Below are 23,710 nucleotides of genomic sequence, written 5' to 3'. Positions count from 1 at the left end.
TTTTTTGAATAAACTTTAATAGAGACAGATTTATCCTCTATCTTCTTTTTTTTTTCCTGTAACTTTGGTCATAAATATATCCAAGCTTTTAATTCCAGAATAAAACAATGAAGTATGTATTCAGAAAATGTGTCACCAATTTTAAATCTAGTGAAAATGTATCTGAAGAGATTAAGAAAAAAAAAAAGTGAGTTTTTTCCTTCAGATATAGAGGAAGACATATTTTAATATTTTAAGTCTATGTTTGTAAAACAATTGTGGAATTATTTGCATGGTTCAGAAGTAGTGTGAAAAATGTGTATATGATGTACTATGATTGTTAATTTTCTTATTCTAGGTTTTGAAAGACAATTTTCCAAAGTTGAAAGTAGATTTATTTCTAGCATCTACTACTAAATTTAAAAAAAAAAAAAAAAAAGAAAATACAATTTTATTACATCTACTAGCTCATTAGACTTGTCCCAAACCATTCTATGGTTCTGTGATTCTATGACTAGAAAGCATAGAGTTTAGAAAGGGAACAAATAAACCTTGCAGCCCAGCAGAATTGAATGCTACATTAATACAGTTACAGCTTTCCAACTCTGAAACAGATTTAGTTAGTGGTAACTTAGAGATCTCTGCACTTTATTGTGTTATAATGCATTGCAGGAATAGGCCTACTAGAATACAGTTCTATTAATCAACCTTTCAAAGAGAAAGCTCACATGCTGTAGAACTCTATAGTGGAAGAATACCACTAAATATTGATTACTCCAATAAAAACTGCAACAATGTTCTGTTCCATTAAATGTGAAAAACAAGAGAAAATAAAGCTCAGAAATCAGATATAAGAATTTACTTCACTGGAATTCCCTTCATACATCTCAGAAAGACCTGGAAGCGTAGTTGCTTAGTCCTTTTAGTTGTTCCTATATTTTGAAATAGTGTTTATCTATCAATGTGTTTGAGATCAAAGATTGAGATTGAGATTCTGTTAAATTACAGTCATTTGAAACAACATACTGTAATATTATTTTGGAGGTGACCAGAATCACATCTGATTAATCAAAGAACTAAATGAACAAAATCTGTATGTTAGTTATTTTAAGCTTTTATATAGTTCATACACAAGCAAGCAGGTTAACAAATGAAGATAAAGACTTGATTTCTTAAGTATAAAAAAATACTTGATATTTTACATCTCTTATGATGTCTGACTTTCCAGAGTTAAGAACTGAAAGTTTTATGACTTCTGTTAAAAACTTTTTAATTACTCAAAATTTTCCCGTGAACAAATGTAATAGTCATCAGGAAAAATACTTCTAGCAGGATAAATGTACTGAAATGTAGACAATTTAGGCAGAACATGACTGATCCTTTCCTCAAGCTGTTACTACCTGTAAATTTCAAATTTCCTACTCTGATAAGTTTTCAGTTCTCTACAAAGAGTCAAGCTCCTGTCTTAGTGATACTGACTGTAGTATCTCAGTGCAAACTACATGCAATACATCCTAATCTTCCCTTATCAGATCCTATTAGGCATTCAAAACATGAGTGAACTGTATACTACATTCATCTACACAATTACAGCAGATCGATGTGACAATTAAAAGAAAAACTCTTGTTTACTATGAAATGAAGTTGTTCTGGACCCGAATGGTGTTCTGCTGTGTTGTTTCACAGGAAAGGAGAAGGCAACTAGCTCACATTCACTGCCAAAGAAAATGCATTTGTAATGAAGTACAGTAAAGGGACTTCCACAGTATGAAAGAACAAGGAGAGTACAGTAGCCAGTAACAACTTCTGGCCATGATCTGAAGAGTTAACAAGGGCTGTTGAGTGGATACAGAAAACATAACAGAGCTAATGAGCTTTAGCTAAAACAAAGAAATTCACTTTAGGATTGATGTGGAGAGTAATGTATGTTGCAGAGAGGTATCAGAATGAGAAAGGCTTTAATGAAAGAGCAGCAGAATGTCAAAGTATTCTATCACAGCTAAAGGTTAGATAAGAAGAGGTCACAGATGGCAATCAGTAGAGCAAAGAGGGTTTTAGTGGAAATTGTTGAAAACGGAAGGAAGAAAAGGAGCACATACTGAATTTCAATATAGCAAGGGCTGGGACGCAGAAGAGGATAGAGGGGAGAGATGCAAATTACAAGATTGAGCATGGTATGAGCCATTGTTAAGCAACAGCTGATTTTAAAAATGGAAAAAAAAAACAAAACAAAACAAGGAAAATGTCAGTAAATACTGTGGAAGAAAACATTTTGTTTTCTCTACTTATGAAATAATTTTATTTTAACCAAAGCAAAGGGATTAATCTGGCCTCTACACTTTTATCACTCTAGCACGATTCAGAGGAAAATGGTGTAGGCCTGGAAGGTCTACAAGATGTTTAGTTAAAGATTAAGCATGGTTTATATAATCAGTATCTTAAGAAAAGTAAGTGATGACATTTCTCCCATGTATATTAATCTTGGAACACCTTTGAAGTACTTTGAAAAGAACACATTGAGTTTTGTGTAATTAAGGAACAAACCGTATCCTAAACATGTGAGAGTTGAGGAAAAAAAATGAAAAATCATGAAAGCACTGGAAAGTCATAACCAGCAGGCTCCCAAATATGTCATCAAAAAGATATAATAAAATGTAGATATTTGATAATGCATACATCATTTTGCATAGCTTCTTTTTGAACCTTTTAAAAAGTTTTCAGCTTAGTCTTACAGTCTGTTTTGGCTACTTTAGTCTAGTTTATATGGTTGAGTTAATCTCCGTATTTTTCTCTCTTAACTCCTTAATCATGTATCAAACTCATATATACATACACATAAGTTTATACATATATAGGTATATATAAAAGGGTCGGTTTTTAGTCTAGTACAGTTTAAATGTGTTTTTGAAATATGGAGAGTTTTAAGTATCTTTTTTTTTTTTTTAACACATACAGTGATTCCCAAAGAATATTAGTTCACAGTTTGAACAGCCGCAAAACATCCTGAGTATAACATCTAATATCAGTGTACTGCACTCAGATTTTTCCAGTTCTGAAACAGATTCCAGAATTAGACATGAGATACTTATTCAAAGGCAGTCCTAAAGAAATAAGTGAACCTTCTCATAAAAGTAACTTACACTACGTAGAAAAGTGAGAGAAATTGGCTTATTCTCTCTTCGGAAACATACAACTTCATACAGGTTAAAACTATTCATTAATATTCAAAATTCAGAAAATGCACCAAAGAAGGGCAATTTTTTTATGTTTTGGCAAATAAACAAATAAATAAATCAGTAGTATCATTCTTACCAATCTAGCTGTAGCTATAATTAGAATAATCATCATTTGCAGAAAGTTACAACTCCTGAGTTTGTCATGAAAAAAATTTTCTCCAGTCCTAGAATACTAAAATTCCATTTGTCCAACAGAAATAAAAGAAAAATAATGACATTTGTATGTTAACTCTTTCTACACACAGTGTAGGAAAAAAAAAAAACAAAAACATTTGCAATTACATAACGCAGAAGTAGCTGATTGCCTTATTTCTCATATTGAAACTCTATCTTCTGCCTCTGATCAGTTATGAAATTCAGTACAGCTTAATAGGATGCTCTCAACACAGGAGATTGCCAGCTGCTATTAAGACATATAGAACAAATAAACATCACCTTAACATCATACAATAATTTAAAGGAGGTCGGTGGAAAGTGAATATGCTTAATTTTTTTTCCCCTCAATTTCTTCTATCACTTGAAAACTACATAACCTACATAATCTTCACCAAGGGCCTAAGAACCCATATTCACTATCCAAATAAGTTTCCCAATTCATAAGGACAGTGGGAAATATAATGCTACGTGGATGGAAAAATACAAGATTACAAAACCCTCTACAGTAATACTTCTATGAAGGTTTTAAACTAACACAGACCCATTAAATAATGACACATTTAATGAATACTTAAATAATATCATTAATAATGCAGTAAAAAGAATTTTTTACAAAATCTTTAAAAAAAATCCTTTACAAAAAGAAAATCTATTTAACTGTCATCATTTTTGTCAATACAAGTTATCGAATAGTGTCTTATTCTTAGTTGTTATTATTTTTTAAACATAAATAAGCTAGAAATAATGAGCAAAAGCAACTTTTCCAGGAACTGCAGCCCAACCTTTTTGTTCCTAAAGAAAACCCACAAAAAACCTTCAGCGTATCGCTACTGTCTATGCGTGATTATACAATGTGAGGATATAAAATTACTATTGTACTTGTGTTGTCTTGGAATCATCTGCAACTTGGTCAGCCTACAGGATGCAGGATTGCACTATACACAATTTCACAGAATCTCTCAGTCTAAAGACAATCTAAAATTATATTTTCTATCTATGTATTCACTTTCAGAAATATTTTTGACTGTATACTGTTTCACATAGTTTATCAATTAAAACTAACTTTTCCATTCATCATCTGAGTTTTTAAATAAGTCATAGTATAGTCACTAAACTACTATGATGCTTACATATATATGTATAAATATCAAATCAACCAAAATTTGTGGCTCTGTTCAGAATATGGAAAGGATTTTTTTCTTAAATATAAATGCATACTTTTAATTTTTTTTTTAAATAATATTCTAAATTTTAAATATTCCTATATTAACATTTCTTGAGAGATTATATCATGACTTAATTATAAAAAAGAGGACACCTAAGAAAAACAAATGGGTCAAGTGTAGTTCCCATACTAGTAGTGTAATCTAGAAAAGAGCAATTTTACTAGAGAATTATCTTTGGATAATTTTGTGACTACTGCTTATAGAAATCAGATACATGCTTTAACGCTCCCAAAACTGATAGGGTTTTTGTTTTGATATTAGCATGACAAAGACATCACAAAAAAGAAGAAACTCACAGAGGCTAAGCTCAACATAGTGAAAGACATCTCACTGTAGTCAAAAGAGAGTGATAGAATTCCTGCAAAGCAGTTCAAGTAGTTGATCAGCTTGACTGCTCTGATGCTGAGGAAGACCCTCCCACCACCTGAAGGGAGCATGGGAGGGCTAGATGCACTGAACAGAAATCAGCCTTTCTGTACAACTCTTACATAGTTTGAGACAGTCACTGAAAAGCTAGAACTTTTAAAAGTCACGCAGCTCCCTCTGCATCTAACAAAAAAAAAAAAACAAAAACAAACAAGCAAAAACACAGGGCAGAGTGTGTATACGAATGTATATTACAGTATAATTTTCTTAGTCCCATATTTAGAGGAAGTAAATTTTTGGGAGGACTCTAGTTTGTATCTAATTATGGGAAAATGAATTTTGTTATTGATTCATGTTTTATTGATTACGAACTACACTAACATTCTTGTTATTATTTGTAACATAGTTTACAAAAGAAAATTTTGGGGCCGGTACCTGTGAATAGTTATTGGCTCAGAATCTGAACACAAAGGTGGATTATACAGACTTCAGTGGCATGTAGCAGGTATAGATTGGCTATCACACATAAACTGAAACAGGGCATAAATAAAACAAAACCAATTCATGCAGGGAATGGATTTCTTCCTGTCTTCTAGTTCCTCACAAAACTGGAGTCTACTCCCCGATTAGCTCAGGAGAATAGTGAATTCTAAAGGGTGCTTCAGTTCTCCTCTATGCACTGGCATTTATAAGAAGTTTTTTCTGTTGTTATTCTTGATCCTACTAACAACTTGTATAAAGCACAATTATTTCTTTTCATTTATTTGCTTTTAGTACCCATACCATGGTGTACTGTTTTTCTACATTTCTTTTCTACATAAAATAAAGAAAATAGGCTGATAGAAGTTTGACAGAAGACCTGTGTAGCTTTCAAATCTACTTTCACTTCACACAAAGTGGGACACTATTAACAGGAAATTTATCTACACTGCTTGACCTACACCAGTATTCTGTATCAAAGTAAAGTCTGAGAGAAACAAGATATCAAATAACAGAGACGACATGAAATATTAGAAAATAAGATGAAGCTGGAGATTTATCTTTTAAAGGATTACATGAGATCTGTAGTATTCCTGCTTTTGTTCTTTGCTCTGCAGGAACCTCTAACAGCACTTCAGTGCTTCAGAAATGGTGATGGTACATCTCAAGAATCTACATACCTGCACAGATGATACATCTACTTACTGTTCTGGGCAGGTTATAAGAGTATAAGGGAAAGTTTGATTTGGTTATTTGACTTGAAATGACTGAATACCGCTCAGGAAACCATCTGATAAATAATTACAGACAAAATATTTCAGGACAGGGCAGGGCTTATTCTCTCAGCTACTACTATAATGATGCAGTCATTATAGCAATTATTCAACACTGTCTGGCTGAAATTTAGCAAACAAGAGCTCAGATTTTGGATTAAACTTGAAATTGAATTTCTTGAGTATGAAAACAAATGAAGCAAATAAATCATATTATTATTGGATTTAAAATTTTCATTGTTCAAGGGGGCCACAGTAATTCCAAAAATAAAAGAAAACTGAACGACAAGAAAAAGCAGAGATTAAATGCAGAATTAGTTTGAGAAATCTTGTGTTATCTAATAGAGTAACAGCTGCTTTATTATGGAGGGTAATGAATGACAAGCAGAGGAAAATTTCACTTTTGCACTGGTCAAAGAGTAGGACCGAGGTGAAATACGAACTTAAGAAAAAGAATTATCTCTAGATTTATACCTGATATTTAGGGACGTCTTAGTATGATAGGGCAAAAAGGGGAACTTACACTTTAAGATGACTAATTCACATTCATAGTTTTACCAGTGATACCTGACTTTTCTGAACAGTGCTGTCTGTCACAGGGGAGGGCCATAGAGATGATCAGAGGATTGGAACACGTCGCCTACAGGGGGGACGGGCTGAGAAACCTGGGGTTCTTCAAACTGAAGAAGAGAAGGCTCCAGGCCTTGTAAACGGCCTTCCCCTACCTGAAGGGGGCTTACCGGAAAGCTGGGGAGGGACTTTTTATATGAGCGTGTAGCAACAGGACAAGGGGAAATGGTTTAAAACTAGAAGAGGGTAGATTTAGACTAGATACTAGGAAGAAATTCTTTACTGTGAGGGTGGTGAGACACTGGAACAGGTTGTCCAGTGAAGTTGTGAATGCCTCCTGCCTGGAAGCATTCAAGGCCAGGCTGGATGGAGCTTTGGGCAATCTGATATAGTGTGAAGTGTCCATATCTGAATCAGGGAGGTTGGAACTGCATGATCTTAAAGGTCCTTTCCAACTCAAACTATTCTGTGATGATTCTGTGATTCTATGAAAGTGAATGGTTCAGCAGGAAGAAACTTTAAAAGATCACTGAGTCCAGCTGCCTGACCACTTCCAAGTTAGCTAAAAATTAAAGCACGTTATTGGGGCCATTATCTAAATGCCTCTTAAACACCAGGCAACCTAACTCTTCTCAGCCTCTACTCATAGGACATGCTTTCCTGTTCTATTACCATTGTCGACCTCTCCTGGATGCTTTCAAGCATCTACTTGATGCATTCAGTATCTATATATACATATACATAGTGCATAACCTGTCACAGAATCCTCTGAAATCACTGTTGTTCTCTCTACATACCTACACCCCTTTTTGGACACTGTCATGGACAGATTGTGTAGCACCACATATTCTAATGAAGCTACCAAGTAAGCATACTGTATAGAGCTATAGACTAAGCTGATAATGTACTACTGAAAAATAAAGCTCCCAATAATTTGTATTTGCTTTTACACAAATGCTCCTAGTTCTACATATGGATGAGTTTCACATATTCAGCAGAATGTTAGAAACTCTGGCAACTGTGAGCCGTTATTTTCAGAAAAATGTTTTCTTTTTACATTGTATTATTTTATAAATCATTATTTCTTGACCTCTAAACTAGAGTAAGCTTAATATAAGTTTATTATAATTCTGAAGCAAAATTTTCCAAGCAAAAAAGGCAGAGTTTCTGGAGTTTTCTGGGAAATCCCAAATAAGCTTCCATTCCAGAACAGAGCAAGACAAGCTCATCAACTTCAGGTTCAGTCCACTGCTATCCTTGGATTTTAAAGGAGCTATTCTCATTTGTGCATGTGATAAAAAGAACCATTTTCCCTTCACACTTCTAAACAAAAGATCAACTCAGTCTTAACCGAGTTAAAAAAAAAAGTTTGCTTCCTATGTCAGGAATGATCTATTTGTATGATTAAGATTAAGTTCACCTTTGATTTTATCATTTTAGTAATACTGAGCATACAAGTGCAGAACAAAGAAACCTTACAATCTTAATGCTAGAAGAGTCAAAGCTCAATTAATTTAAAATTCTATTAAATAAACATAACCAAGGATACATTACAGAGGAAAAGTTTCACATAGGCAGAGAAAGATAAATGTGATCTTTCCATCATTGATTCATAGGATTTCGTATCACTAAAGGTGGCTGAAGAGCTAGTGCTGTTACTCATTGTGCACCATTTCATCTAGTTTCTTTATTAGCTTCTATTCCTCTGCATTTCCAATGAAAACACAGTTACGCAAAGCTTTAAGAAACCAGTTTGACATTAACAAAGTATATTTTAACAACAGACAGTATTTGCTATCAAGTTTATTAACGAAAGCTTTTTGCTAAGCTTTTTTGCTTTTTTGCTAAGACAAACTTGGGAAGCTTGGACACCCACACTGACAATTAATCTGAAGCGATTAGTAGCTATGATTGGTTTCAGCTAGAAGTTACTAATGAGCTTCATAGTATTAACGGCATATATTATTCCATATAGAATAGAAGGCAAGTTGTATGCTTATCTGAAATATAAAGGTTAATAACACTAATACATGAACATTGCTTTTATGTTTCCCAGGTCAAGACTAGGACCAAGTGTATCATAATGAATTAATGACTTGGCAATTGTTAAAAGGGTTTAAGAAAAATTAAAAACCACCCATCTACCCAAAGCTCTGCTCCAAGCTATGAGACTGAAAGATCTGCACCGATTACAGAGCATGACTAAATGTGAAGATTGATTTTGTTATGGAGCTCAGACTTTTATCTCATGAGGAGATCTTTTAAGAATGCTGATATAATTGTCTGTAATTGAAATACACTAGTGTATCTAGATAATAGATACACTCAAGCACAACTTGAAATATTTTAAAAACACTTCAGAAGTAACAAATAGCAACAACTATTTTGCACCTGTGAAAAAGGTAATAGAGAAATTATTTGTGTATGCAAGATCTAGATGACTGATGCATCTTTACAGAACACATTTACATTGTATAATTTCTTTATTTCCACTTCTCAATTTTTTTTCTTATTGTGGAAACACATTTTTTTAAAAGGCCAGTCATCATCTTCCAGCGCTTCAATTTTAAAAATGTTTTAGTTTCAAAACATAAATAATTCCATAAATTACATCCAAAGTTGAATTTTAATGAATTTGAATTCAGACATGTAGAGGGGAACTACTCTGAAGCATCCCACTGACCGCATGTGACACTGTGATCACAACTCATTTGTCACCTGTTTCCACATAGTGGTGAAAGAGCATATAATCAACAACTATGTTTTTAAAGACTTTTCCCTGACTGAACACAATTTTTTCTTTCCTGCACATGAACATACACTTTGTATACATGTTCGAATGTACATTTTGAACATACACTTCGAAAAACTCTTTGTTTTTTCTGTCCGACTAATATATAACACTTAACTGCTTTTTTCAGGGATCATTTACCAGCATTTGTGTATTTCACAATCTTTCTCACAAGTTTATTCAGATCTATGATTTGTATTAGCTTCAAAATTCAATACAATTATTACAATTAACTGTGATCATTGGTAAGCTGCTTTTTACGAAAATCTTACTGAGTTATTTTTTATAGATAGCCTGGACCCTGACACAATTCTACCTGTACTTGCCGGATTAATCTTGCATTGGTGTCATTTACACCAATAATTAACCACCTTTAGTCTTTAAAAGTATTTGTTATCTAGTGTGTATAGAACATCAGCTCACTGGAAGATGTAAAGAAGAAAGTCACAAGGAAACTGCCAAAAATTGAATCAAAAAGACCACTTAAAAAATATAAGCATATCCCAGCAGATGAAAATATGGAAACAAATGAAGTGATCGTGGTGGTGTAAAAAGAGAAGCTGGCTAGTTTCTATTTATTGGTTAATATGATTGTAATTTGCTGCAAAGCAACATTACTGAGATACTGTTGCTCAAGAAAGCTGATGGATTTCTTCCTTCCTAGGTTAAATTCTGCAGGCCAGATTAATTTTGTGCATTCCTAAGGTCAGAATTTATGTGTAAAAGTAATTGCAGAGAATCTTGTCTCCAAAAAGACAGGTCTGAAGAAAGCTTGTTAGCAGGAAAATGATCAATGAGAGATTTGCTAATTAGAGGGAATAATAGCTATCTACATTTTTGTAATAGAAGAATGGCACACAAGTGGAATGAGCAAAGGGAGATAAGAAAGGACACAGAAAATTTAAATAAGAGTTAAAAAATTATGCTGAAAAGCATGGATCAGAGAGGGGGACCAGAATAATTTTTCTCCTGCTAAAACATAGAGAAAAGGGATGAATGGGCAACTTGGAAATGCTGCTATCTATTTCACTCTGCGTGTGGTCCCCAATAGTTTGTGATGTTGGTAAAAAGTAGAGGTGTAAAGAAAAAGAAAGAGCTGGAAGGCATTAGCTGATAGAAATCTCATACTCTTATACTTTAAAGTGATAAGTAGAACATTTGACTGTTTGTAATGAGGACAGGAGGTGTGAGATAATGCAGCAAAGTTCCAACATATGTTATAGTATTGCTCATATATCTGAGTTTTGGCAAACCTTAGGAGATAATTTCTAAGCAGATACTAACAGCCTGTGCATTAACACTATTTTTGTTAATGTAGTTCTAACGTCAGAGAAGTGAACAAGGAATGTAAAGTAACATTATCTCTAAAAGTAACAAGTAGAAACAGATAAGTACTACCATAACAATCAATCGTAAGTGAGAGACCAAAATTATGTGTTAGTTGATGGAAAAAAAAGAGATAAAATTTAAATTATATGTGTATATCAGATTTTAATTTTTATAGGTTCCATCACTTGTCTGTGATTCCAAGAGCACTTTTCCTTCCATCCTTCCTTTCAAGATGAGATAAAGCTTAATTCAGGTGCTTTTAAATTTTAACACCCTTTGGAGTGTTAAAGTGATATCTTAAATCTTTTGTTATAGCACTGCACTGACCCTTACTTTCGCCTGGTCTTTGGCTTTAAATATCAGCAGATAGCTTCATGCTAATACCAAGCGTCTCAGCGTCACAGCAATTTCACAGCGGTGTTCTCCCTGTTTTGCACTCTCCGTAACAAGGAACTCTAAAGGCGAAATTGCTCCCTCTACTGAAAGAAAGGAAATATGCAGTAATGATGTTTCCGTAGGAATGTGTTCACTTAGTGTCCAGGTTTCTAAGAATAAATGATCAAATGAGATAAATGATCATTTCTTCTGTTTAGCTTTACAATCTCTGATTAGCTTTACAATCTGATTCTACTGGGGTATTGAGAACTCACAACTAGTAACATAATGTAATAGAGATAGATCTTCAGAGCCTTCCTGATCGTAAAATGACATTGCTCTATTATAAAAGTATTCAATTTAAATTAATCTACTATGAAATTGTACTTACACAAGCTAATAACCAAATATCTCTATTTATTGCTAAGATGAAACTGCTTTTGAAAGAAGCTGAACAAATTTAAAATTGCGTTGACTTCGTGGAATGACTGAAATCAGCTAAAAATAATCAGTTCAGAATGAAACCAATTATTGGAAGGAAAGTTTTAGGTGTTAGTTCTCACTGCAGAGGCAACAAGGAATATAAATTTATTCTTCAGTGTTATCGCAGCCTTATCATGAAGCTGAATTTCTAGAATGGACAGCAACTCCAGACCACTGGGTCTAGTCCTGTTTACTCTGACCTCTTACTAATTTTGTGGGCTGTTCATCTTCCTGAAGTGCTAACAATACTATGTTCAGCATTGTTTACTCTTGTCACGATACAAGGAAATCAGATCAGAAATCTCAGACCTCAAGGCCAACTAGGTTTTATAAATCTCAGACCTCAAGGCCAACTAGGTTTTATAAAGCAGAATAACTCATCCAAGGTTCATTCAAGGGGTCTAATTATATAGTAATGATATTTGCTGTGTCCATATAAATTTCATATGGACATAAACTTTAGCGAAGCTCTGGACCAGGCTTGTTTAGAAACAGCACTTTAAGTATTATTTTCAATTGGCTGACTCTAAAAAGCAAAGACTTACCTTAAGAGAGATGTGAATTGCTGCAAAGACTTCTCTTTACTGTCAAGAGAGAGCCAGTACTTGACTGCTTGACCATTGACTGGCACAAATGCTTCTGTGGTGGGTGGTACATAGTACCTCTCTACCCCCTGCATCCTGGAATATTCTTTTCAAACTCTCCCTATCTTGACACACATGACAATTTCTTTTGGGTTTTGACTATAGGGAAATTGAGATTTCCCCTAGGTTGGTAGGGAATGGTTAAGATCAACAATATTTCAGTTAACAAAGAAGTTCCATTTTCATCAAATGACAGACATGGGCTCAACGTGGCAGAATTTGCTACTTGAAGTTTGAATCCTGAGTTCTCAAGGAGTGTCCACCTTTCTGCCTTTGACTGTTTTTATAAATCATCCTGTTAGCTGTCCTTTTCCTACTCAAGCTCAAACTTTTTTCATGAGTCTTAGCCTTCAAACACATTACTTCCACATGACCCTTTGCTTCCACGATCCTACGCCTGTAAAACCTGTCAGATATTTAATCACTTCCTTCCAATGTATCCTATTTCTAGCAGAATTGCGTTTTCCAATTTTGTCTATCTGACTAAGTCTAAGTGATAAAACAATTCTAACAAGTATTAGTTCTCAAGGCGACAGTTTATCATTTTCAAATAAATGTTTAGCAATTTCTTAAACTAGGATTGTTTGCACAATTTGATCTTAATAACACGTATCTGACATGCTTGTTTGCACATTGGCTCAGGTTGCATAAAACAGCTTTCAGGCAGCTAAACACAGTAAATCTTCTTCATCTTGCATTTCTATTGAATACAATGGAAGAAAGAATCTGACTTGTCAGCTTGATAATTCCATAGACATGATGAATGATGATGTTACACTAGCTTGAAGACTCACAAAATTAGCAAATATATGCCTATTTTGCCTATTTGGCAAAAACAAAAAGGATTACAAATTTCCCCATATGACGTTTTTTCTATTTAGACTTGAACTCTGCATTGCTGGCCAGAATAACAAGCCATCTGTACACAATTAATACTGTCAGCAGATTGTTCACGCTCAAATATTCCAAAGAAATGGCTACACCACATATATATAGAGCAGCCTGCACACAAAAAACAAAACTTACCGTATATTTGTGCCACTCATAATACTCAGTGTATTCCACAGACACAGAGCATGCACCGTATAAATGGCCTAGATGTACACATTAAAATTTTCTGAGTATATGATGCGTCAAGCTGAGTAAGCACACACAATCTATAAAGTGCTTATTCCAAGACAAAAGCATAGCAGTTCCTATTATGATTCTAATCTAGGTTTGCAGTTTGTCAAAAATGAGAACTTTACTGATGAATAAAAGCGTATTGATGCTGTGAATTCTGTTCACGTTATACTTTTTCAAGTACAGAAATCTTCACCTAAATTTACTCCAAAACTGAAAATCTCAGCCCACTCATTTTTCTTCCTTGAGATTTTTCAGAGTTTTGCATGAATTTTGATGACTAATAGGATGGCTAAGCAAACTAACAAATAACTAAGTATTTAAGACAAAACATATTTTGGTAATGTCATGATTCTCTGAGTAAATACCATAATGACAAAAGAAAAAGTTTTAAAAAGGCTTTAGAAAGCCTTTTACATCTTTTTGATGAGATCCCTCAAAGCTGGGTATACTAAACATGCAAATGTCTGTTCTTGGAGGCTTTACAAATGCTCAATTAGCACTGGAAGCTCTAGGTCCATGGAGAAGACTGAAATAGGGATTGGATTTTGTGAACTGCTATTCTCCTTCACTGAGAGAGTAAACACAGAGCAGGCATACTCTTGAAAGAATGAGTTTTTGAATAATGTGCTGAAAAGGTTTGACTGCCATCTACAGATAATATTAATTAGTGCATTGGTAGCAACTGCAAAAAAGATCGTACATGCACAAATGTTTGAGGGAAGTTAATTACATACATATAAATATGGAATGTGACTAACTGGAAGAGCTGCTTCTATTTTTTTTCTGGCAAAAAAATTAAACTTTATAAAGTTACCTTCTTTCTGCAGATTGGCTTGAGATGCACTAGCTGTAAATTCAGTGTTTACCTACCTAAATATAATTAGACAAAGATGCAAAGTGGTACACTTATTTATGTTAGCAATAATTAAGTATTGATTTTTATGTTAAAAGTTCTCAATTGAAAATGTCTTAAATAACATAACATCAGAAGTATTAGTGAAAACACAAAAAGTTAACAGCATACTAAATAAGTAATCATACCTATACTTTCTAAATACTTGTAAGAGGTCATAGCTGTACATATCACAACACAGACAACTGTAAATGAATTTTCTTTCAGCTGTTCAGAACACTACTCTAGTCCACTCCTGTCAAGAACAACCTTCTTTATTACCTCTGTCTTAAAATAGTTTTCTTTTTTGAAAAGCTGCTGTCAAACTGTCAGATAGGAGAGGGTAAAGGAGGGGAGGGGAAGGCTTACTCACACATGGCCATGGAACTGACAAAAAGGAAAGTAAAGATTTACCTAATTTATACTTAGAGACCTCAGACTTTTTTCTTACCTGAGTACCCAAACAAGCAACCATCATATGAGTGAGAAGTTTAGCTGCAAACATTGCACATCTGGTACAGAAAAGGTGAGAGATAATAGCCAAAGTGAAACCTACATGGGAACAAGAAAAATGGAAATTTAAGGCTTTGACTAATAAACTCTATGGAAAGACAACAATGTTGGCTCCCCTGAAGGTGCAGATCATGATAAAAAAAAACTTAAGAGAATGTTAATTTTGTGTCACACTTTCATCACACATGAATTTACTTTTAACATTATTTTTCAGAGGACTGGGAGCTAAAATAATTACATAATGTAAAGCAATCATTTTTGCAAAGTATTTTTTTATTTCTGCACATGGATGATTGCCATAATAATTAAATATAAAGCAAAGAACTCATAAACATCTGATAGAGCAGACTCAGAACAGCATCTAAGGGCCTCAGGGGTACACCAAGAATCTCTTTAGCATGTTTTTTTTGGTGATCTCAGAACATACTGATATGTTCTGCTTGCACAGTGTCCATCAACAAGTGAAGAAAGAAGTACTTTATTCAGGAGTGACTGCAGCACAAATGAACTGCAGTGTGAAAGGTGCAATGTCAGTAATCTTTCAAATTTAGATCTCTTTCTTCTCTGAGGCCTTGAACCTTTTTTAAACGCTATTAAAGCTGTCAGTAAAAATAATCACGATCCTGGTTAGTTTAAACTCTTGTGCTTCTCCCAGAATGTCAGACTGCAGTCGGGAAGCAGAATGCAAGAAAACTCTATACATGTTAGGGAGTCTATCTCCCTCAATTTATCACTTCTGAGTGTAAACTGTAAACTTAAATTGTTAAAGAACTTTCAGGTGAAGTACAATAGATTGAAAGACTTGACAAAAAAAGGGTGACTTTACTGCTGCTACAGACAGAGAAGGATTTAGGATTTTAGTTTCTTGCCCTAAATAATTGTCATCTTCCACTTTTGCATGGTTCAATAAATAACATACGGAAAACAACACAAGGAAAATAACATACTTCTCTCCTGCTCTGCATTTTCCTTCAGTGTGAAAATTTGTAAATGTACACATACCAGCCCAGAGAGCAACTTAAATAGAACGAAGTTAGTTAATACTCCTCCAGTTAAAAAGACTGTCATGAGTTACTAAAACTGTTAAAAAAAATCAATTAATCTTTCTGGTCATGAGAGGCTGATAATGAGAAAATGGTATCTACTGACCTGAAATGCAGATGAATCCAGAAGAGAAAAAGGCCTCATTGTATGAAGACAAGTCATCTGTTTGGGCATACACCGCATAAATGGACATATGAGAACAAGCGCACTCCACATAGTCTGATGTGCCATCAATCACTCTGCAGAACCCACTATCAGATAACCAACTGCAGAACAAAGATTTACAAAGTTGTAATTGGATTTGTGTAATTTACATGGTAAGCAACCTTGAAAATTTTTACTGCATCTCTGAAAAAAAAGTTTTCTAAACTATTAAATGTATGTAAATACTTCATTGTGATCTCTTTCATAATAAAACATTTACATGAAATTAAAATATTGTTTATAGCTTTGTTTCCACTTCTATTATTAAAAAGAAATTCTGAATAGATGATAATGAATGTCTTTTTTCCATTAAAGAATTTCTGAAGTCATATTTTTAAAAGTTCTGCAACAAATATGGGGCTGGTTGTTCGAATTTTTTGTCACTTGCACTCCACCTTACTCCACTGTGAAGAATAATTCATTTTATACTGATATTTGTTGCTTTAAAATTAGCAACATGTTCTGTTTGTCTTTCAGTATTGCTGAACTGACTTGGGAACAGGATAACAGGTGACATATCAAGTAATTCTAATGGAAAGTATATCTTGTCTATGATAGCAACTAGATAAATTGAGAGATTATAGGTACATCCTGCTGCCTCTCCCTTCTGCAAAGAAATAGTTTATATCAGTTTCAGACTGATCAAGTCATTTTAAAAGTCGAAACAACTAGATCTCACAGAGTACAGAACAAAATTATCTTTGAACACTCCAATTTATTTTGTGTGAATAGGAAAGACACAGACTGAACAATGGAGCACTGGAGAACCATAAGCAAAACTCTGTTCCATTGTTTACAATGGTACGACCAGCAGTAAGAACAGAAAATGATGAGAGCTCCATCACCTCTTCTGAAAAACATGAGACATCAAATTAAGTTAGTAGCACTGATATTCAGAACAAGAAGCTGGTGTCTTTTCTATTAAAAAAAAAAATCATAGCCTTATATGCATCGTAGCTGGTAACAGAGAGTGGTATTAGGGGAGCTAAGATGTGATCATTCTGATCTTACTCTTGCACAGGCATCCTCTTTGAGCCACTCTGGAAGACAGGTTACTGATCTAAATAAATCCTTGATATGCTCTTAAATAGTTTTATTTCATTCATTTATACAGTTACTTCTCTTATAGAATAAGAGAAAAGACTATACGCCAGCAAAATTAGTAACATCCTGAGTCAGTGACTTGAAGCAACGCTGGAGAAGCATGTTTAATAGTTTACTTCTGTAAGAATGGATTTTAAGTGCTGTCTGATAACAACTGTAAAGAAGTAAAAAAAATGTTAAGAATGACAAAGTAATGCAATTCTGGAATTTATGGCCTGTCAGCTCTGCCTCATTTTTACATAACCTAAATGGTATTTTGGTGAAAGAAGTTAAAAGTAGAAGAAATGCCTCAGCTAGAATAGTTACCTACTTTATTGTACGGAATTTTTTGTACAGTAGTACAATGTCCAGAAAAGTTGGAGAAAAAAAAAAAAAAAGGAAATGGAAAGAATTTTATACTTAAGGTGATCTAATCACAGTTATTACATTTTAGACAAATACACAGGTTCACTGGAACATTAAACAGATGAATAAAATAACCTTTCTGAAGCCTGATTCCAAAGGAGACATAGAGACTTCTGTGGAACAATCCGACTTCCTGAAGCATAAATCCGATACATTACTTCATTGCTGTCTTTCAAAGGGTGTGAGCTCTGACTCTTTAAACTCATAGAGAAAACCTGAAATTAAATACAAATTTTATTGAAATTCCTCAGTCAGTGCTCATTTTATTCAGAAACACACACACACACACACAATTTTAAGTGAACTTTGTTTGTTTTGAGCAGTACCTTAACTGAGTTGTTCTATTATAAAAATAAATTGTATTGTTTTCAAACCTTGTTCTTTAGGGCAAGTTCTTTATCTCCAGTGAGAAACCACTGCTGACTGCTGTATTCTGTGAACTGTATAGATTCACAATTCTCTTCTTGGGGAGGAGATAATACAACAGAGACCTTTAATAAATGCTCAGGCACTTGAATAGAATCCCCATCTCTTCCATCAAATCTGTGTCCATTGATTTGCTGAGGATACCAGTTGTGAGCCACTATTGCAATGTATGGACAGCTATCAAGGATATTTTTGCCTCTGTTGAAATGGAAAAGCAACAGATAAGTGGAACCGAGCTTTAGCTGCTTTTCACAGAGTGATTCTAAAGTGTATCTGTAATTAATATATTATTCCTCCATAATTTAAGATTTTAAGACGTTTGATAGACAGTTTCAGGTGCTGTTAAAAAAAAAAAAAAAAAGGCTGAAGTGTTATATACATAAAGTGTATATGCATATAGAAATTACATATTCCAAATCCTCTGTTTCCCCTCAGAGTTTTGTTTATCATGATGTGCAAACAAAATTACTCCCTGGTCAACTAAGTTATTCTTTTTATAACTTGTTATGGAACTGAGTTTACAAAAGGAAGAGACATCAAAATTGATGATCTTGCTTTATCTTCTAGTAAATAATGCAAGTAGACTCAGAAAAAAGAATTGTAACTTGCAAGTTCTGATCTGGGTATCGTCTGTATCTACGTCATTTACTGCCTCTCATGCTGAGATAGACCTCAGACCCCCTACAACTAAAGAAATAGGAAAAAAAAATTACATTTCCAAAAGAAGTTGAAATAGGAATATAAATCATGCTAATATTCACAGACATGGAGTAGGGAAACCTTTTTTCTAAAATTTGGATAGTCATTAATAGATGTGGGAGAACTCTCAGTGTGGGAGAAACACACTGTTTAAAAGCACCTGTTTCATAAATGATGATTATCTACTTCCAAAGACAACTAATGCCCCTACATTTTCTGACCACAAGGTACTATGCACTTGTAGATCAAGGTAGCAATTTAACATAATTTAAAATAATGTTCAAGTGAACAAAACAAAGGCAGAAATCACAGAATGCCAGAATTAAGGTGCTAGTAAAACTCGTGATTTCCTTACTCTCATTCACCTAAGTCTTAGAAGTAGCTCTCATGTAATTACAAATTATTTTCCCAAAAATATTAATGGACGTTTTTCCTGAGAGTTTTTGAACTAAAGCTGAGTGAACAGGTCTGAGACTTTCTAACTTATCTTCACAGCTACTCTGTATCAGTGTACAGGTTATATATGATACCATGTCATAGTGCCTATACTGCATTTTGTACAACTGTCGCAGAGCACAACACATTGTCATTAATGCATCATGTTACATGATAGGCAAGATCCATACCTAAAAATTTCACTTAAATGTTCTCATGTTTATGTCAGTATTTTGTCATATATTTCAAATAAAAACTATGAATCCATGTTCACTAACCTCTCCCCTGGTGATCCACACATTATCTCAGTCAGCAAAGAAAAAGCAAACTTCTCAGTCACCTCAGCAAGCAGGCTATATCCTCGTGTATCCTTGCGTTTTGGACTAGCGAGAGCACAGAGTATCTCATAGAAAAAACTTCTACTTTTACCAGTGAGTAAATGTTTTTCACCTATATCTGTAACCTATTGAGAAGAAAAAAAAAAAAAATATTGAACAGAATTCTATGCACAGAAGTCTGCTTAAAACGTTTCCTCACACTGAACTCTTTTATCGTTTATGATGTTTTAGTTTTTCTACCAGTATGCTTTTTAAAAGTTCAGGACACTTTTTTCAACTTCTAATTGCTGCTACCAAGATGTGAGGGGAACTCTACTGACAAAATTACATAAAGACATGCTTACTAAAATGGAGTTGATAAAGAACCCATGTGGTATTCATTCTTTCACAAACCAAAACTGTTATCCTTCTGAGAATTTTTTATATGAATAGTGTTATAATGTCCAATAACGTCTAGATGCTTGTTTTTCAGTTTGTTTTCATTATTCCAGAGGTGCAGAAGAACTAGAACGCCACAAAACTACACTACTAGACCCAGCGTTTTCACAGAATTTAGTGCAATGCTAAAGAGCCCAACTATAGCACCAACTCGATTTCCACAGCTACTGCAGGAGTAAAGGCAAGCTGTATGCCTAGTTAAAAGTACAGAGGACTCCAGTTGGCCATGGTATGATCTGTCTTTGTGTTGACAGCTGAAAATACGAAAAACTTACTGTCTTGTATCAGGGCTAGAATCAACAAAGATGCCTTCAAGAAACAATTAGTTCTCTAAAAGTATAGCACTGAAGGCAGAATTCTGTACAGCAGGAAATCTTGAGCTATGTGTAAATATGCAAAATTAATACTGGTTGCTCTTCTCAATCTAATTGTTCTATGATTTCCTGTCATCATTCTAATTAGCAACAAATTTCTTCCTTGACCGTGGTACCTGTGATTTCTATTTTTACTTTCACAATCTATGCTTCTGGGTCCCTGTTGTGAATTATAACTTTGATCTTATTACAGATCATACTTTGAAGTCAGTGATTTTTCAAGTAAGACCAGGAAAAATTTACCTTATCTATTACGTGCATCACAGCAGTAAGCTGTTCTTCAGTTGTTTCTGTAGCCACCTTGACATTCAGATTCTGAAGGACTCTTTGTAAAATTGTGTCATCAAGAGGCTGATGCAGTTGATCAATCAGCATCCAGAATGGCAAAGAGCCCACATCTGAGACAATGGTGACATTAGCAACACCATAGACATCATCTACTCTGGCACCTCCTGTGGGATTAGAAAGCACAACCTGGAAGCGTTTAGGAAATGGGTTTAATGATGCTGTCTTTGGAGTAAGGGTCACATCCAGAAACTTATTTCTTTGTCCAGGTTCAAAAGTCAGCAAACCTTCTGATCTGGCAAAATCTTGTCCCGCAATAGCTGGAGATATGAAGGTCCGACCAATAGTTTCAGGCTTTTGCAGCTCCTTAAAACAAACCAAAAGAGTTTCAGGTGACATGATGATAGATATGATTGTTCAAAAAAAGGTGCTGTTGAACAAACATGTTAAGTGGGTAAACTTCAGTTGCATAAAACAAAATCTCCTTTTAAATTGTACTTCCTAAGAGTGATTATAACTATGACATTATATGAAATATGTCCTGGAAACAGAAATCTATCACTTTTGATCACTGGGAACCTAAAAGAAAGAATTACATATGTCCAAATCAGTAAAGAGGATTTCTCTCTTTTTCCAGGAAAAAAATAATCAATATAAAAATAAAAAAAAAAATAAAACAAGGCTTTTCTGGGTAAACAGAAATCAATAAGATGAATTCCAGAGGGATCCATGTAAGTTTATATAAGTAGGATGAAGTGCCATCCATTCAATAAATAAAAACTTTTTAAGTAAAAACTATACAAATACAAAGTAAATGTTCCAGAAATATGTGCCAAAAATAATATGAACTGGTAATAGTTTGAATTTCTGTATACATACTTTGAAGAAGAACCATCAATTTAAGACTAAAAAAAAAATAAATATATTTACTAAAGTAAAAAAAAAAAACAAAAAAACACAACCCTTACAGAATAAACGCACAAGGCAGACAGATTAACTTATCTGGGAATGCTATGCAGCATCATTTAGCCATGAAGTACCATTATTTTTTACTTTATGTGAGGTTTGTAGGAACTGTTTCGTTCTTCACATTCTTTTTATCAGTTACCATAACTGTGAGTTTATATCTGGTAATATAATAAACCTTCCTTAAGTGGAAACTAACATTCTGAGCTATTATTCGAATGTATGACTTTTCAGTAGTGTTTATTTATTTTAAGTACAGAATATAACCCGAGTCAAGTGTTCTTGAAAAGCTCTCTTACTATATAGAGCAAAGATTTTTATTTGTGAAGTATTAGACTCCTTTTGAAAACATTTTGGTTTAACTAGAAAAGTTTAGTTAAGGAATAAATATTTTTTGAATTTGCAGGAGAACAGTAGAGTGAATCAGTGTGGTGTCCACCTGTTCACACTTATTGTAGAGTAAGATCACATTATCTGTGTCAATTCTAATGAAAATCATAAAAGTAATAGAATTCTAATCCTTGGCTTGGGTTATAAGAGGCCTTAAAGACTATTTAAGTCCCTGCTGCAAGCTGGTAGCCACCTGCTAGACTAGTCTGCCCAGAGCAACATCCAACCTGGCCATGAATGCCTCCAGGGATGTGGTACCTATCCACTCCTCCATACAGCCTATGCCAGTGCCTCACCAGCCTCTGAGTAAATAATTTCCTCCAAACATCTACCCTAAGTCTCCTGCTAGTTTAAAACCATTCTTACTTGTTCTGTTACTATCAAATAATGTAAAAAGTTAGTCTCCTTCCTGTTTATAAGCTCCCCTTAAGTACAGGGAAGTGGCAATGAGGTCTCCCTAGAGCCCTCTCTTCTCTAAACTGAACAAACCCAGCTCCCTCAACCTGCCTTTATAGGGGAGGTGTGCCAGCCCTCTGATCATTTTCTTGGCCTTCCTCTGGACTTCTTCCAAGAATTCCATGTCTTTCTTGTATTGGGGGCCTCAGACCTGGATGCAGTACTCATAGCAGAATAGAGAGAAACAATCACTTCCCTGTCCCTGCTGGTCATCCCCCTTTTGTTGCAGCCCAGGATACTGTTGACCTTCCAGGCTGCAAGTGTACGCTACTGTCTCATGTTGAGCTTTTTGTCCACTAGAACCCCCGAATCCTCCTCCACGGGCTGCACTCAATGAGTTCTTCTCTCCTTCTGTAAACATATGAGATTGCTTCAACCCAAGTGCAACATGTGGCACTTGGCCTTGCTGAGTCTCATTAGATTCACAGGGGATCACATTTCAAGCTTGTCTAGCTCCTTCTGGATGGCATCCCTTCCTTCCATCTTACCAACTGCACCACTTGGCTTGATGTCATTTGCAAACTTGCTGAGGATGCACTACTCCCAATTCCATTATCTGGGTTGCTGATAAAAATGTTAAAGACTACCAGTCCCAAGATGGATCCCTGAAGGATGCCCTTCACCTGGACATAAAGCCATTGACCACAACTCCCTTGCTGCAGTTACCCAATGAATTCCTTACTCACTGAATACTAAATTCTTTAAATCCATCTCTCTCCAACACTAAGCATGTAGTGTGGACCATGTCAAAGGCCTTGCAATAGTCAAGACCACATAAGTTGCCTTTCCTTTGTCTACCAATATCATCAGTCCATCTTAGAAGACCAACAGACTTGGGTGATGTATTATCTACCCTTGGTGAAGCCATGCTGGCTGTTCTGGATCACCTGCTTGTCTTGCATTAACATAGCTTCCAGAAGGATCCATTCCATGACCTTTCCAAGAATAGAGGAAAAGCTCACTAGCATGTAGTTCTCTACCTACACATCTTAAAACTGGGAGTGATGTTTCCCTTTTTCCAGTCACCTGACAACCATAGTTTTTTAATATAATGGAGAATGGCTTAACAACTACAGTTAGTCAGTTCTGGCAGGACCCTGGAATGCATGCCATTGGGCCCATATACATACTCAGTTTCATCAGGTGATCGTGCACTTGCTCTTCATGTAAAGTCAGAGAAATTTTTCTCCCCAGACCTTGCCTAGAAG

At 34.7% G+C, this 23,710-nt stretch overlaps 1 protein-coding gene across 1 annotated transcript in view; it reads right to left on the bottom strand.

Moving 5' to 3' along the window:
- The window catches only part of ADGRV1 (adhesion G protein-coupled receptor V1), a 250,291-nt gene that overhangs the window by 110,952 nt on the left and 115,629 nt on the right, over positions 1 to 23,710 (bottom strand). Inside the window, exons 80-85 of the mRNA XM_085214084.1 lie at positions 20,649 to 21,056; positions 19,534 to 19,718; positions 18,070 to 18,319; positions 17,771 to 17,910; positions 16,088 to 16,248; positions 14,877 to 14,977 (exon numbers count right to left, since the gene is read on the bottom strand). Coding sequence (XP_085070210.1) covers positions 14,877 to 14,977; positions 16,088 to 16,248; positions 17,771 to 17,910; positions 18,070 to 18,319; positions 19,534 to 19,718; positions 20,649 to 21,056 — 1,245 coding nt within the window. The remainder of the gene's footprint in view (positions 1 to 14,876; positions 14,978 to 16,087; positions 16,249 to 17,770; positions 17,911 to 18,069; positions 18,320 to 19,533; positions 19,719 to 20,648; positions 21,057 to 23,710) is intronic.

Source organism: Meleagris gallopavo, chromosome Z (genome assembly GCF_905368555.1).
Source record: "Meleagris gallopavo chromosome Z, MGAL_WU_HG_1.1, whole genome shotgun sequence".
Classification (NCBI taxonomy): domain Eukaryota; kingdom Metazoa; phylum Chordata; class Aves; order Galliformes; family Phasianidae; genus Meleagris; species Meleagris gallopavo.
Note: the sequence above shows the minus strand (reverse complement) of the source record. Positions and strands in the feature narration are given on the sequence as shown.